General features: G+C 39.8%; 1 protein-coding gene across 1 annotated transcript; it reads right to left on the bottom strand.

Moving 5' to 3' along the window:
* Positions 1 to 146: 146 nt before the first annotated feature.
* miox (myo-inositol oxygenase) lies at positions 147 to 3792 on the bottom strand (the record flags this gene model as incomplete). The annotated part of the gene is made up of 10 exons (XM_083916829.1): positions 147 to 255; positions 343 to 455; positions 550 to 599; positions 702 to 769; positions 1114 to 1223; positions 1572 to 1639; positions 1727 to 1889; positions 2371 to 2469; positions 3553 to 3633; positions 3775 to 3792. The coding sequence occupies 10 exons, from the start codon at positions 3790 to 3792 to the stop codon at positions 147 to 149; spliced, it is 879 nt and encodes a 292-aa protein (XP_083772955.1).
* Between the last annotated feature and the right edge of the window lie 11423 nt (positions 3793 to 15215).

Here is a 15215-nt window from a genome sequence, read left to right as displayed (position 1 = left end):
ATCAATATGTGTGTACAGGAGGTATTTAATCCAGCGTTAGTGCTATTATAAAGTAGCAACATGATCATTCTAAATTTCTCAACACACGTAATCACCCTCTGGATCTACAGTATGTGTTGTTGCTTTTGAATTCAGTGTTGTCTGTTTTACCACTTCAATATTCCAGGACAGTACTTGTCAATCAGAGACTGGTAGTACGGCTTCAGCTCCTCGATGTCGGGCAGCTCGCTGGTCTTTGTGTACAGGTCAAATTTGCTGTGGAAAGGGAGGAAGATGCAGCTTCAGGTCAAAGCAGCGAGCAGGATTACAAGCACATGAGAGAGTGGGGGGGCAGATGCTCACTTGAACTCTTGAACCCAGGGCAGCATGTGCAGGTCTTTCTCATTGCACAGATTCATATAGTCTCCGTGGGAGTGCCAGGGGTAGAACGAATGGAATCGAATCATGTACAACCCCTGAAGAGGGTGAAGACAGAACAAAAGGGCACTGTAGGTGAGGAGAGGAAATAACTGCACCTTTAACTTCCATTTAACGTAATCATTTACTGACCTGCTCTGGGATCGAGCAGCTGTTGAACTTCATAACTCTGTAGAGATACTCTGAAGACAATGCAAGAGTTCGGGTTCAATGGCAGTACATGCTTTCTTCTTTGAAAAGTTGTAGTGGATGTGGGTGTGTGGCTGACTGATGATGCCTCTTACCGTCATGGCCCCAGGACATGAGGATATTGTCCAGCCCACACTTTGGTTCATAGATCCCGTATTCAGCACTAAAGAGCGAAAAAAAAGTAATTAAGCAACAGGACAAACTCCTAGTAGCAACATCAAACTAGTCTACAGTTGTCAGTAATTGTAGTACTGAAATAAAAAGGTGTAGTAGAGCACAGTGCTTCCGTTTTCATCATCCAAATCATTCAATCAACATTGTATTTCATTTTATTCAATGATTCAGATGATGATGATGATGACTATGGATGACAGTAAGAGTTTAACAATGTTTTAAAGGCAAGAAATTCAGAGCACGGCACAAAAAGTTGCAAAAAAATGGGAAAAGTGAAATTGGGTTAGGCCTTCATTCACAAGACTTTGATAATGTTAAATAAAAAATACCAACTTATAGCTGGGATTTTTCTCATCTGGGTTATCCAGGAAGGTATTGTCTCTGAACACAATGGAGTTTTGAAACTTGCAGCCCACTGGGAAAGTGTCGCCTACGACAGCCCACTGCAGAGCACACACACAAAGTTTCCTATTAGAATTCATAATATCAGTCCCCTGCTGGAGCTCCTGCCCCGGCGACCCGACCCCGGATAAGCGGCTGAAGATGAGAGAGTGAGTAAGTGAATATAACTCCATATATTTAATATAAAATCACCTATCAAAGAAAGTTCAAGCATGCCTTGCATAAAGAGATAAAAATGATCAAGGAATAAATAATATTTTTATTATTATTAGGGAGGCCAACAGCAAGAAACTTTGAAGAGGACAAAATAAAAACTTCAGTTTCAGGGAAAGCAAATCTGAAAGTGTGACATTAAGGTAGGAAATTGATTCACTAGTGATGTGTCCTACCTGGGGTTCATCCCAAAGAGCCATTGTCTTGCCGACATCATGTATCAGACCCACCAGCTGAAACCAGTCTGGGGAGAGGTAATGAATACAGATATTTATTTATGCGTGTACTTGTACACAGTATGTGTATTTTTGTCTCTCTCCCTTTATTGTACCTTTGTCTGGGTGTGCTTGGCGGATGCCCTCAGCAGTCTGGAAGGCATGGAAGGAGTTAGGGAAATCCACATCAGGATCAGACTCATCCACCAGCTGGTCTAGAGACATGACGGCGTCCATCATTGTCATCTGAGTGTGGTTGCAGCTGGTCCATGCAGAGTACTGCAGGAAGGTAACAGTCACAGCATTACTGCAGACTAGGTTTTCTTTCTCAAACTTGCAAGGAAAGCCTTTTTGAAATATTACTTTCTGTAGAATTGTCAGGGCAAGAGGGAGCAGGTTTTGCGTTATGGAAAGCTTATGTAGCTGGGTCACATGTGTAACACAGGACTGTGTTCATTTGTAACCTTTGGGTCAAGTGAAAAGGAGGTTAATCAAACAACATTCACAGCCAAAACATATATTGGCTCTTTGCCTTTCACTTCAGAGGACAGGATGACTGATGGCTCAGGTCACTAGGTTGTCCAGAGCAAAACAGTTCACGAAAGTTCACAGTCCAAAGAAAGTACAATTTAGTGCAAGACAAGTTACATAAACTACAATTACTGATTTCTGAGAAAAAAACAAAAAACACTTTTACATTCACTTTAATACTGGACGTGATTGTATCTCACTAAAGAGGTGTTTGGTGACACTTACTCACCTTTTGTCTGACAAAGTCCAGCGTCTGATTGGTGTGCATCAGCTTGTACGTGTTGAACACACGGTCGATTAAACCTCCTTTCTGAAACACACACAGACACACACACACACACACACACACACACACACACAAACACACGCGCACGCACACACACGTGCGCACGACACAACCATATATTTTACATTATGTCAGGTTATTTATAGAATGTTATTGATTAACTGCATGATATATTGTATGCAAGAGATGTATTTCGGCAATGACCTTCTACAGTTTTAAGTACAATATTCATGTCACGTCTGACTACACTCACCTTCACTGTTCCTTGTGACCACACACAGCAGTTTTTATGTCACAGAGCAAGGAATAGGTGAAAAATTCAGCTGCTAAATGAAAACTAATGCAAATGTATCATTTGTAGCTTTTACACTGATCCACAAATAGTTGAGCCCACCTTTGCAGTGTTGTTTAATTTGTAATTTTCGACAACAATATATCCCTCAAAGATGCACAATATAAAGTAATAAGACGGAGCAACCTACAATGACTGAAACTATACAATATTAAATACAAAAGTTTATAAGATGTGTGAATGCAAACTGGATTTTCATTTTTAATTTTTTAAGTAAAACAAGATGTTAAAAAAGCACCACTGTTAGAAATGTGATTAGCCAAAAGTACTGCATTACTTATTAATAGAGAGACTCAGCAATGTTCTAACATGTGATTTTGAGGGATTCTTACAACATATCTAAGTAAATTATTGGTCTATAGGTCAAATAAGGGATTGAAAGAGTCACAGGTCTACATCCCTGACCTAGCCCTCATTATGACTGAGGGAACTGAGAAAAACAGATGCACTCTTTATGAGAAACGTATTTATGTACTGCATTTAACTGTAAGTCAGATTCCTTCCTTACCTCTTCCTCTCCTTAGTAGAACATATACAGTGAAGTCACCCTCTCAGTCCAGGGATCAGGCACATTTCAACAAATTTCTTAAACCCAAGTTCACAGTGGTATCCTTTTAAAACATTTTATATTTTTAGGCTCTTTTTTATGTTTGGCCATAGTGTCTGCATGATTATAACCCTCCAATACTTGTAACAACACCTCACATCACCTCAATTCACCCCTCTGGACATAAACAAATGTCATCACCTGAAGGAGAGCTTTGAATGCTTACCTCAAAGTTTCTGTAGTCTTCCTTCTCTTTGGTTTCATTCTTCTCCAAATTTGGCCGATATGCCAGAGACGGGTCTGGACCCTGCATTGCAGATAACACTTTTATAACGATACATGTTTGTTTTTTTTCAAAAGTAAAATGAAGTAGTTAGAGTAGATTAAAAAAAGGTGAAAATGATAATATTGAAAGCATAGCCTCGGTATGTATTTAGGCCACACGTACAATGTTGATGACTCTCATGGCTGACGGGTGAAGTCTGTGTGGTGGTGTGTCTCCGGCCTGTATATATCCTGCCGGTTTAAACGATAATGATGCTGCCTACATAAAGTCTACACCAGTGTCCAGTCAAACTTTAACCAAATTTGGTACCCCATGTTGAACCTTGGCCTTGTGTGCATGTGTTTGTCCAATAGTCAGCAGGTAACTTGTTTGGACTGATGTAGTATGACTCGGTAGTTCTCTGTTCCACTGTTTAGTTGTTTATTTTGAATGGTATAGTATATTCATTATTGGGGGAAAAAAGCACATTTAAACAAATTCACAGATCTATTTTTTTTCCTCCAATACCTACATTCTTGTCTTATACAGTTTTTTTTTTATAGTAAATCAGCATTTCTGGGTATTGACCACATTACATAATACATACAAGAGGATGTGACTAGTGATTTCTCAGTATCAAAAGTTCTGCTTACTTAGCTTCTTCTACACAAAGATTCTGAAATACTGCCTTTGAGGATTCATCATTATACCGCCTTTTCTTTTTGACACTGAACCAAACAACGCAGAGATGCAGATGTTGTTTCGGCTTCGTTTTACAAAGAACAACGGTGGAATAATGTAGCAACATCCCAGCTTGATCAACTTGGATCAAATGCATTGACCTTCACAGTGGTTGAAACTGGTTGTCACTGATTCTGAGAAAATCTGTTCTTTTTGTTGTACCAGAACTATTGACCGAAGTGCTCAATCAATTCTCAGTTCACCCTGTACGCACAATGTGATACTGATACACCCTGTTTGGCATCAGTCCCAGCAGGTGTCCCTCTCACACACTTATATATGGTGTCAAACAGAACATTTAAAATTAAACAAATGTGTTATGTAGCAAGTTAAACACTTATTTTGTGTATACTCATACACCAAACAAATGGTAAAAAAAAAGTTTCAAAATGTTCTACTACTTTTATTTTTGTTGAAGTATGGGGTGTGTGGGTGACGGAGGCTTGGCACAACTCTGAAGTTTGATTGGCCACCCTAGAAGCTGCCCCAAAATCTCAAACTATTGGCCGAATATACATTGAAGCCTGTTTCATAAGCTTTGGGGAACGCCACTGAAAACAAATGGTTTAAAGCCTTTTGTGACTGATGACGCCATAGTGATGTCATAAGGCTTATCTCAACTCAGGCTTGGAGACTAAAGATTCATAACAGAGAGCCATTAGACACCATGAGGTCACCCATTGGTATGTGGACTACCTTGTTGAAGGCTCAAGTTTGGCATTTTGGCTGTCCTCATCTTGTTTCTTTTAAGATATAAAACTATTAGTTTACGGCTGTTTAAGTGTACACATATGCATTGCTAAGCGGGTCGCTACTTATCAATCACATAGTAACTACACCCTAAAGCATATACCCTGTTTTATCATCTTTTTTGGTTGAGTTTAATGACAAATGCTATCAAGTTGTGTTATGGAAAATCTAGGATACACTGTTTTTGGATCTTGTCCCATACTAGGGACTGAAACTACTCTGTAAAGTGTCCTGAGATAACTTTTGCTATGATTTGGCACTGTAAATAAAATTGAATTGAATTGAAATACTGGATATCTTTGCCTCTACTGCTTCGATTCTTCTTTACATATGTCTCCTGCTTCTATCTGATTCTGATGTGTGTTCCTGATGAATGCCACCTGTTCACTACCAGTTTCACTAGGCATTGGTTTGGACTTTTCACTTCCCTTCCTTTACTCTCAAGCGCCTTCTACAAACGTGTGTGTGTGTGTGTGTGTGTGAGTGTGTGTGTGTTTGTGTGTGTGTGTGTGTGTGTGTGTTTGTCTGTGTGCGCGCGTGTGTGTGTGTTTGTGTGTTTGTGTGTGCGCGTGTACTAGTAACCCAGATAAATAATCAGTATCACCAACATGGTGTGGCATGAAACACATTTTCCAATCATAAACTATGTGGGAGATTGACATTAAAAAGGTCACACTCACACCTCACACGGCTGTTAGACAGATACAATACACGTAGAGGTTTGACTGGATTGTTTTATTACACAACGCTGCTATTGTAAAGACAAAGTATTGGCTTAAAGCAACACAGATGGTTTACAAAAGGACACTTGTGCCTTGAGAGGGTGCTCACATACACACAAAGATTTAGTAAAGTGGGATATTTACAACAAAATGGACTCAAGTTTAAGTTAAATAACACATTTCTTTTTAATTTCAAGTCACACTGAATGCAAAGAAGAATAAAGTGCTTTCATGCATTTCCTCCTAACATTGAACTGCTGACACTGTTATGCTGAACTGACACACAGAAAAGCAGAAGACTAAAGCTTTTAAATAACATTTTGATAGTGACATTCACAGTGATGCTTAATTTGGATAGGTGAAAGGCAAAAAATTACAAGGCTTTATAAATGATTAAAGCAATTAAGGCTCAAACACAGACTTTATTGTATCAAAAATCAAAATGATGCATCTTCAAAGGTAAAAAAAAAAAACCCACTACAGTCTACGTAGTTGTCCTTGTTAAGAGACAAGAAGCGTCATGACAGATCATGGATTAGGGTTAGTGGTTATTTTGGCTAATTGTGTGCTCTGTGGGGTTTTGGGTGAAGGGTTAATAGGTTTTGATTGGAGGATATTCTTGGTTTCTGTTCGCACTGAAGTAAAGCTACTTGTTTGCAGACGGAGATGAAGTTGCTTTTAAGAGACAGGGTGGATTAGCTCGGAGCTTAAGTAAATTCAGATCAACAGGCTCACCGATGATGACGATAGTAGTAGTCCTTAGTAAGGTAGGCCAGTTTGAAAGAGGCTTCTCTCATTCACAGTTTTCCTTGTTTACATGCCGTTAAACAATGCAGAAATTCTAGTTCTGTTGCTGATACTAGATTGAACTACGAAGTTGGCATATAAACTGTGGGGAGACTCAAGAGGCACTGATACAATCTGCAAAGCAAGAGTGACGTGCTGTCTGTCATGTGACCCCTTTCCTGCAGACTGTGTTATATATATTTACAACAGGCGCCTTTGGGGGATAATTCTGCTATTCCCCTTTGTTCACCCAGTTGGACTTACCTAGAGGTTTGTTTAAAGGTCGCATATTGTAAAAAGTTTTGTAAAATTTATTTTTTTATTATAAAGTAGGTCGGGGTGTTGTATAAATTCTGTGAAAGTATTTAAAGTCTCAATCCACGGAGAAATGCACACAGCTTGTACCCAGAATCGGTGCCTCTAAACAAGCTGCTGGGACTACCGTATGGTTGTGATGTCACAACTATACTATATATAGGTATAAAATGCTGCCCTTACATTCATTCCCTGGCTGCAATGAGGGTGCAGAGACACAGCGAGTGCTGATGCAAAAGACCCCTAAACGCTGACCAATCAGGGCAGACTGGGCGGGGGCAGGGTGGGGGGCAACTTAAAGAGACAGGCACTAAAATGGATTGAAAGCATGTACACTTGTTCTGGTAGAAAGCTAAAATACAAGAATGGACCTGAAAATGAGCATTATATGGGACCTGTTAAATTTGTCTGCTTGTGTTTCTGCTTGTATTACTTGCTCCGACCAACCCTGTGTCCTTGACATGACCTGTTTGTATTGCTAATTAGGAACAGCAAACGTGCTTTGGGAGAAAAGTAATGCTGCATTAAAAATGTTTTTATGAGAAAATGCTTTTAACTTTTGTGGCAAGCTGCAAAAATGTTGACACTAAACATACCAAATAAAATGTTTTCTGAAACATATTTAATTTGTTTTCTGCCAATACTCCAATGTTGCAAGCAGACATTGTATACCTGCCTAATTTATTCAAATAGAAGTTGCCTCTGAACATAATCTAGCTAGCAACTATCTTTTTCATCTTTTTCATTACAATGCTTTTTTGCAATTGGAAAAAGTATTTTAATACAATCCAAACGTAATTTCTAGGAGAGTGGATTGCAGGGACTGACATGAGAGGCTTATTTTTGCCCCTTATTGTGTCACTGATGCAACAAAGGACCCGACTAACTTTCCAGTGTTTGACGATAAAGGCGTTGGTGGATTCAAGGTGAAGTGTTAGCCGTAGCTGTGAGGACTGCGAGGGTTAATGGGGGAGGAGTCTTCCCTCCCGCTCTGTCCAATCAGCTGGTAGAGACGGTGGCTGAGGTTCTGAACCTGACAGGTGCCTAGGACACATCCCACCCTCATCAGATGGCTGTGGCCCCTCCCGCTGCCGTTGCTGGTGTGACGACGTCCCCGTGACCCGCGCTGCCAGACCGGCGCCTCCCAAAGCACACTGTTTCTTTGGTCAACCAACGGGTGGGACAACCTCTGCGGGGGCTCTTTGTGAAGTAGGGTTCTCCAGATGATATGTCTGTCTCCCTCGGTGATGTGGTTGTCCACGGCAGCAGAGACATCGGGCGCAGTAGGCATGATGGCAATGTTAGAAGACTTTGGGTATTTAGAGGTTCCGGGTAAACTCAACCTGAGAGACAGAGGAAGAGAGAGAAAATGTTTAGATACAATGCAAAAGCAGTACAACACAAGAACGTTTACATATAATGCTGGGCAGTCAAGCGCATGTCGGCTGCTTGTGTTTCTAAATGAAACTGAATCGCTACAACGAGATGAAATACCTCACAGGAAGTCAGGCTTGTACTGCAGGAATGTCCACTATACTCAACCTGAGGTCTCACTTTTTTTCAAGGAACAAAGAAAGAGGGGATTGATAGAGTAAGTGAGAAGGAAAGATAGATGGGGAGATGGACAGAGGGTGGTGAACAGGTGCGAGTCTACTTCTATAGCATGTTTATCCAGCTACACAATCTCTGTATCTTTGGCAGCAGTAGCTCAGTCTGTCTTCCATATATAACGCTTTTGGACAGGAAGTATGTCTTCTTCTGATTTCACTGATGGTCATTGTAATGAAGTGTCACTCAAATATCGTTGCATTGTTGTCTGACCCATCAATGAAATTACAAGATACTTGAAAGTATGTGTGATCTGTGTCACATACGGCTGGGGAAACAAATCTACACAAAAGCCAACACTTAAAACACTTAAAATATAGCTGAAATTAAATATATTGGTGAACATCTGATCGTAAGATGTGAAACCATATGCATCCATTTCCTTTTCAAAGATAGGTTAACAATACTGAACATTGAAACCGGTTTTGGTCATTGTAACTGACGGAGGACAAAATCCAAAGACTTCATTCTGTGCAAAAAAATGTATTCAGTCTATTTTGTATAAAACTGTTTTGGTTCACTCTCAACACTCTTATTGTGTTTTCAGCACAAAAAAAAATCTCTGACAAGTCACTGTACACTACCTGCCCATCACCAAACCTAAATGACTAGCTGCAGAACATAGTGGAGCATTTAGCAGCTAAACAGCCAGAATTTCCCTGGAGACCAAAAACAGAGCTAAAAGAGGGTGAATATTTTTCTTACATTCACCAAGGGGCCACAAACAGGACTCTAAATGAATTATAATGCTGTTCCATGACTGCTGGATGTGTAAATAATCAACTGTTTGCTAGTAAGTTCAACTTAAAAGGTGATACGTCAGTGTTGACTCTCTGTCATCCATGGTGACCACTGTAGCTACAGAAAGTGCCATCAAAGGTTGATATGACAGACTTTGCGAGCTTCTACAAGTCAGCGCTCGCTGGCTTGTATTAGTTCTTGAATTGTCTCATAAATGATGCGCTGAATTGGTCAAAGCATGATAAAACAGATAAACACAGAACAAAACGGAAAAACATACTCAATTTACGTCGATCCTCTCATCTGACTACAACAGCAAACAAAAATATCTCAGAAAATATTGAAAACAACTAAGTACTGCTTACTCGTCTTCATCTGCAAGTTCCGTTAAAGAGTGATGTGCTGATTCTTTTACATGTTTCTTTGTCAGGCATTGGAATTTTAAACCAAAAATATTTCCAGTTAATAAACAACAAACCTTAAAACATGGGAGGAAGAAAGCAACAAAGTGACAACCATCAAGCACAATGTAGATGGTGTTAAGAGGCTTCTACACCACCACTCTTCCCGAGGGTGCTTGAAGTACCTTCTTTCTCACCTCCCTGCTGTCTAGCCTTACTTTTTTTCTCACATCGCCACAATGACATGCTTTTCCATTCCTCCCTCACACTTTCTTAGATATCAAGAGTTCAGCCGCTACATGGAGAGCTGGTCTGTTTGGCCATGTGACCTGTCAGAAATTGTGCAATACAGAGTATAGATCGTGTAAAGTAACGGAGACAAAGAGCACTTGGGACTCTACAGCTTCCACCCAGTGTAGCATTGTTAAACAATCTCAAAACAATAACACAGCAATCTGTTGAATAATGCCTGTCCTGACGTTGAATGAGGACACTGGGTTTCGGGCCATAGCTACCTAAAGATATACGTAAACAATAACTTACCATAACTGTGTAGGAATACAGTTACATATGTAGTTCAATCCTACATCTATAAGCCGACACACTTAGGAGTTCTGAAGGTTGGACACCAGGTCATGAAAAGCCTTAAAAAGATTTAATTCAGTTTCTTCTTCTTCAGTAAAGGCCAGTTAAACAGATTGTATTCTATTAATTTTTAAATTAATTACAAATGACTGTTATACTACTTGGAAGTACTGAATATGTGACATAATACATAATCAGGTATTAAACTGCATTCTACGTGGAATTAAAAAGGTCTTAAAGTGCTAAAGTAAACTTGGCCAGTCCTGCAGAAACCCAGACGTCAGGGTGATTTACTTAATATTTTATTTTTGGTAATGTTAAACGGTTTGTTTGAAGTTTGAGATACCTTTGGTTGGAAACATATAGTGTGTATACACCTCCCCAAGTGCTATTCATGGAGTGAGAAACAAAGAATAAAGGGAAATTGATGGATGGAGTGAGGTAACGTTTGGAGTGAAATGTGGGCCAAAATAACATATGATCCTTATCCTGTAACTAATCCTGACTGGTATTCTGATCACTCTTTGGGCCGGACACGTTGGGCTCTCATTTCCAAAACACAAACACACGCACATTCACTCATTCATTCGCTCACCCACTCCCTGACTCGCTGTGTAAATGGAAGCTTGTAAGATTGCCCAACTCCATTAACTTTGATTTGTTTTAATGAATCCTGAATTCTGGCAGTTGTGGACAAAAGTCACACAGGCACACACACACACACACACACACACACACACACACACACACACACACACACACACACACACACACACACACACACACACACACACACACACACACACACAGATATATAATGTTGGTTGGTGGAGCATTTGAGGGCACACGTGACTGTCTGGCAACAAACAAAATTTACCAATACAGAAACATGCTCACATTCTGTATATGCAACACTTGCCTACAATGTATGTATGTGCTCTGAAGCCCTTTTCCACCATCTCTATCTCTCTCCTACACACAAAAAAGCACATTCATGGTTTAAAGGCCACCTGGGGTGAGGGTTTAAAACCCAGTTGTCTCTGGAGGGAAAGCCATTTGGCACCAAACTGTCTCAGTACAAGGAAATGTAGGACACTGATCTTAACTGTTTGTCATTCAACACAAATTATACAGGTAGATCAGCACCAACAAACAGCAATTAACTTCCGTGGTCTGCGTCAAAGGCATAGCATTTATGTAACACCAAAAAGTCGACAGCCAAGTTAGCGGCTCTGTAAGGCTGTACTTTGGCACAGCAGTGCTTTGTGCTAAATACTAATGTTAACATGCTAAAATGGTCACAGTGACAAGGCTAACATGCTGATGTATATCAGGTGAAAGGTTGAAGGTGTTCACTGTATACGTTTAGTTAGTTTTGCAGGTATTTGGTCAGAAACCAGAGTATACTGGACACATTTTTACCTAATGATGGCGCTCAATGAAACGTTGGGGGATCACCAAACTAACTTACATTTATTATTCAGGTACCTTTCACAACAATCAAGCAGTAGTTGTTGGAATATTTCACTCAAAAGCAAAACGTCAACCTCATTGTGGCATTAGATGAGAAGTCAAGGGATCAGCAAATTAGGATTCACGTCTGGGCCAGCTCCTGTGCCCATCCAATCGTTGTTGAGATATTTTGGTTAGAACCAAAGTGGTGGACCCACCAGAAAGCCAGAGTTGCCATCGATAAGACACACGCAGCTGGCATTGGCTAAAAAAAGTCTGTTTTGAGGTTGGTCACTAACACTGTATGACTGTGGAGTTGAGGTGAACACACATTTGTCTCAGGACTTTTTTATCTGCACTTTCTATTGGAATCCCTCTCTCACACTTTCTGTGTGTGTGTGTGTGTGTGTGTGTGTGTGTGTGTGTGTGTGTGTGTGTGTGTGTGTGTGTGTGTGTGTGTGTGTGTGTGTGTGTGTGTGTGTGTTATATGGTGGTCCAGGCTGTGAACCTGTGGAGAGTGAGAGCAAAAGGAGCTTCTCCAACATTCCTCCCAAGTTAGAGCGCAGCATGGGGTTCTTCACAGAGGAACCCACACACACACACACACACACACACACACACACACACACACACACACATACCCACACACACACACACACACACACACACACACACACACACACACACACACACACACATACACACTTTCCTGTCGTAACTCCTCAAAACTACTTTGCGCTAAGAAAACTTTTTGTCCTGTCAGATCCCTACTGTTTCACTAACCGTTATTGTTACTGGGTCTACTCATTATTCTCCCCTCCTCCTCTCTCACTCTGTATTTTCTAAATTAAAACAGGATCCTTTCATTTTTCTTTCCCTGTCCTTTCAAGTTTTTTTCTCAAGGCATTTCTTTGCCAGCGGCAGTATTATGTTACGTCCATCTCTCCTCTGTCTCTTTAGCTAGAGACTTTTTGTTGACACCTACTGAACTACCTCAATTAAAACCCTCATAGAGCTCTTTTTTTCTGATGTCAAAATAAGATAGTCATCTTGACAAATGCACAGTGTTAAGGTTGAATAATATGTTAATAGCTTGTTATTGTTCCCAAAGCTTTATCAATATATTAAAGAAAACATTGATGCTTCTTTTCCTTCCACTATACAAATATTACCCTGATAATAGCAGGAATGTTACTAACGTGGGAGTAAAGTGTGATAAAAAAATGAACTGGTGATCAATGGTTTTGCATGTGACAGTTAGTTTGCAGGTCACAAGACATCCACAACTAGCACAAACTCCAAGCTGTGGAGTGTTGTTTTCTACTATACTCAGTCAGTGTGCCTTATTCGCTGCTTAGCCTTGTACAGTACATGTATCCTTGTCCCAAATCCCACTAATTCACCCTCACCTCTATCTCACCTCCTGCAGCTGAGAGGAATTGCTTCATTCAACTGTTGGCCCCTTTTCTCACATTAATGACTGCTACCAGGCAAAACACAGATATTTAATGATCTTCAACTGCTGCCCTTCACCACAATTAAGGATCACTGTCATTATTATTATTTTTTCTTGATAAAGCGATTGATAATTTAATCTAAAAAATAGAGATAAATGCCCATCGCAAATCCCCAAAGTCCAAGGTATCTTGTTTTGCTCCACCAAAGGTCCAAAACCAAAAAGTATTCAACATAAAACAGAGAAAAGCTGTAAATCATTACAGTGGAGAGGTGTTGTGTTGTTGCTTGATAAATAATTCATTAAAATTGTTTGTGTCAATTGATTTATTAATTCATAGTTTCAGCACTAAGCATCTATATCATCTATATCATCATACATATATGTTGTAATAAAGGCTTTATGATTTGAGTTTTTCAACCAAAGGTTTAAGGAGGGTGTAGTTTAGAATGATTTTTTTTAATTATTCACACTTTTAACAATGTTTCAAAGTTTGTTTGATCACAAAAAAAGCATCTTTTGGAATATTCTATGAATTTATTAGCAAATATATAATGTGGGGAAGGTTATGACTGTGGCACCACAGAGACAATAAAGTACAATAAAGGCTCATAGTCTTAATTCAATTAAGTTTCTAGCCTATACTCTGTATTGGGTGATTCACCAGAAGTCTCCAATTGGTTAAAATATAAATATCTTGATATTTTGTTGGGCATATGTGTCCTTCCTATTTACCATTTTACAGTTTAAATTCAGGTACAAACTTACCTCGCACTCCATGTGGAAAAGTTTCCCTGAATCAAACTTTTCCAGACCGAACAACATGACATCTCTAACAAACGTTTTCCAGCTTCAACTAGAACAGCATTCGCGCATCAGTGTGTAAATGTTGTGATGGATGAGGCAGTCTTACCTCTGTCTGTGAGTCAGGCTCTGCAGAGTCAAAGCCCGGGACTGGATCTCCAGAGGCAGGAGGCCGAGCAGCAGCCACAGCCACCCCGGCAGCAATGCACACATGGCGGCGCGGTGAAGACGCACTATCCGGGGGCCGAGCCCGATCTCAGAGGACCAAAAATATTATTTTTAAAGATAAAAAAAAATCCAGTGAAAACTCTGTCTTGGAGTTGTCTAATTGTAAGTTAGTTTAAGAAATAAAGTGTCTCGTATGGGTGAGTGACAGCATCATCAGTGTGTGCCGCACCCTGTCCTCTCTGCACGCTGAGTGGCCTTCGCTTTTTATTAAGTACAGAAAAAAACACGCAGAAAAAAAACGTGAAAAAGCTCATTGGGGCTCACATCGGGAGCAACTGGAGTACTGAGTTCTCTCATTTATAAAGCCTGATGGAGGGAGGAGGAGGGGGAGGAGGAGGGCTTATTGCCTGTCCTTCTCAACAAGGACTCAACAACCTTAATGAACCATCTTGGATAACTCTTCTCATGTAAACTCATCTTGGTTATAGAGGTAGGTCTAACATTTTTGACATACTTGTTTGGGTTTTTTTTTTAATGTGAGGTTATGGTTGATCTTATAGGCGTCCTTTGGGACTGTGTGTGGACTTCTATTTGAGGCCAGAGTGAGCTTGACCCACTTGGAAATGAACTTATCATGAACATCCTGGTCATCTTGAGTCCTTCTTTTCATCAGTGAGCACGGATTTCTTTTTTACACATAACTTTATTAATGTAACATGTAAATACAAGCTGGGAAAACCAGTTATAAATCATAAAACATTTTTGAAATATATTGAAAAAGTGTGAGCTATTAATATGTTCTCTGATTTACAGACATGCATAGACTTTAAATAAAAAAAGACTCAAAACAGATAAAATCACATCAGATCATCATGTAAATACATTTATTTATATATGCATTTACCTGCAGTATTTATATAAATAGTGATAAAATATTGTTTCCAACCTAAACTTCAAAGTATTTTGAGTGATCGTGACTGGAGATGTGCACATTTTTTGTAGGTGCCTGTGTCATTTTTCTTGTATTTTGGGTTTTTGGTAGCTATTGTTTTAGTATTAGTATGAGAAGTCAGACAGTGTTAAAAAAGACAAAAA

Source organism: Echiichthys vipera (assembly GCF_963691815.1).
Source record: "Echiichthys vipera genome assembly, chromosome: 7".
Lineage (NCBI taxonomy): Eukaryota > Metazoa > Chordata > Actinopteri > Perciformes > Trachinidae > Echiichthys > Echiichthys vipera.
This window is presented reverse-complemented; position numbering and strand designations above follow the sequence as displayed.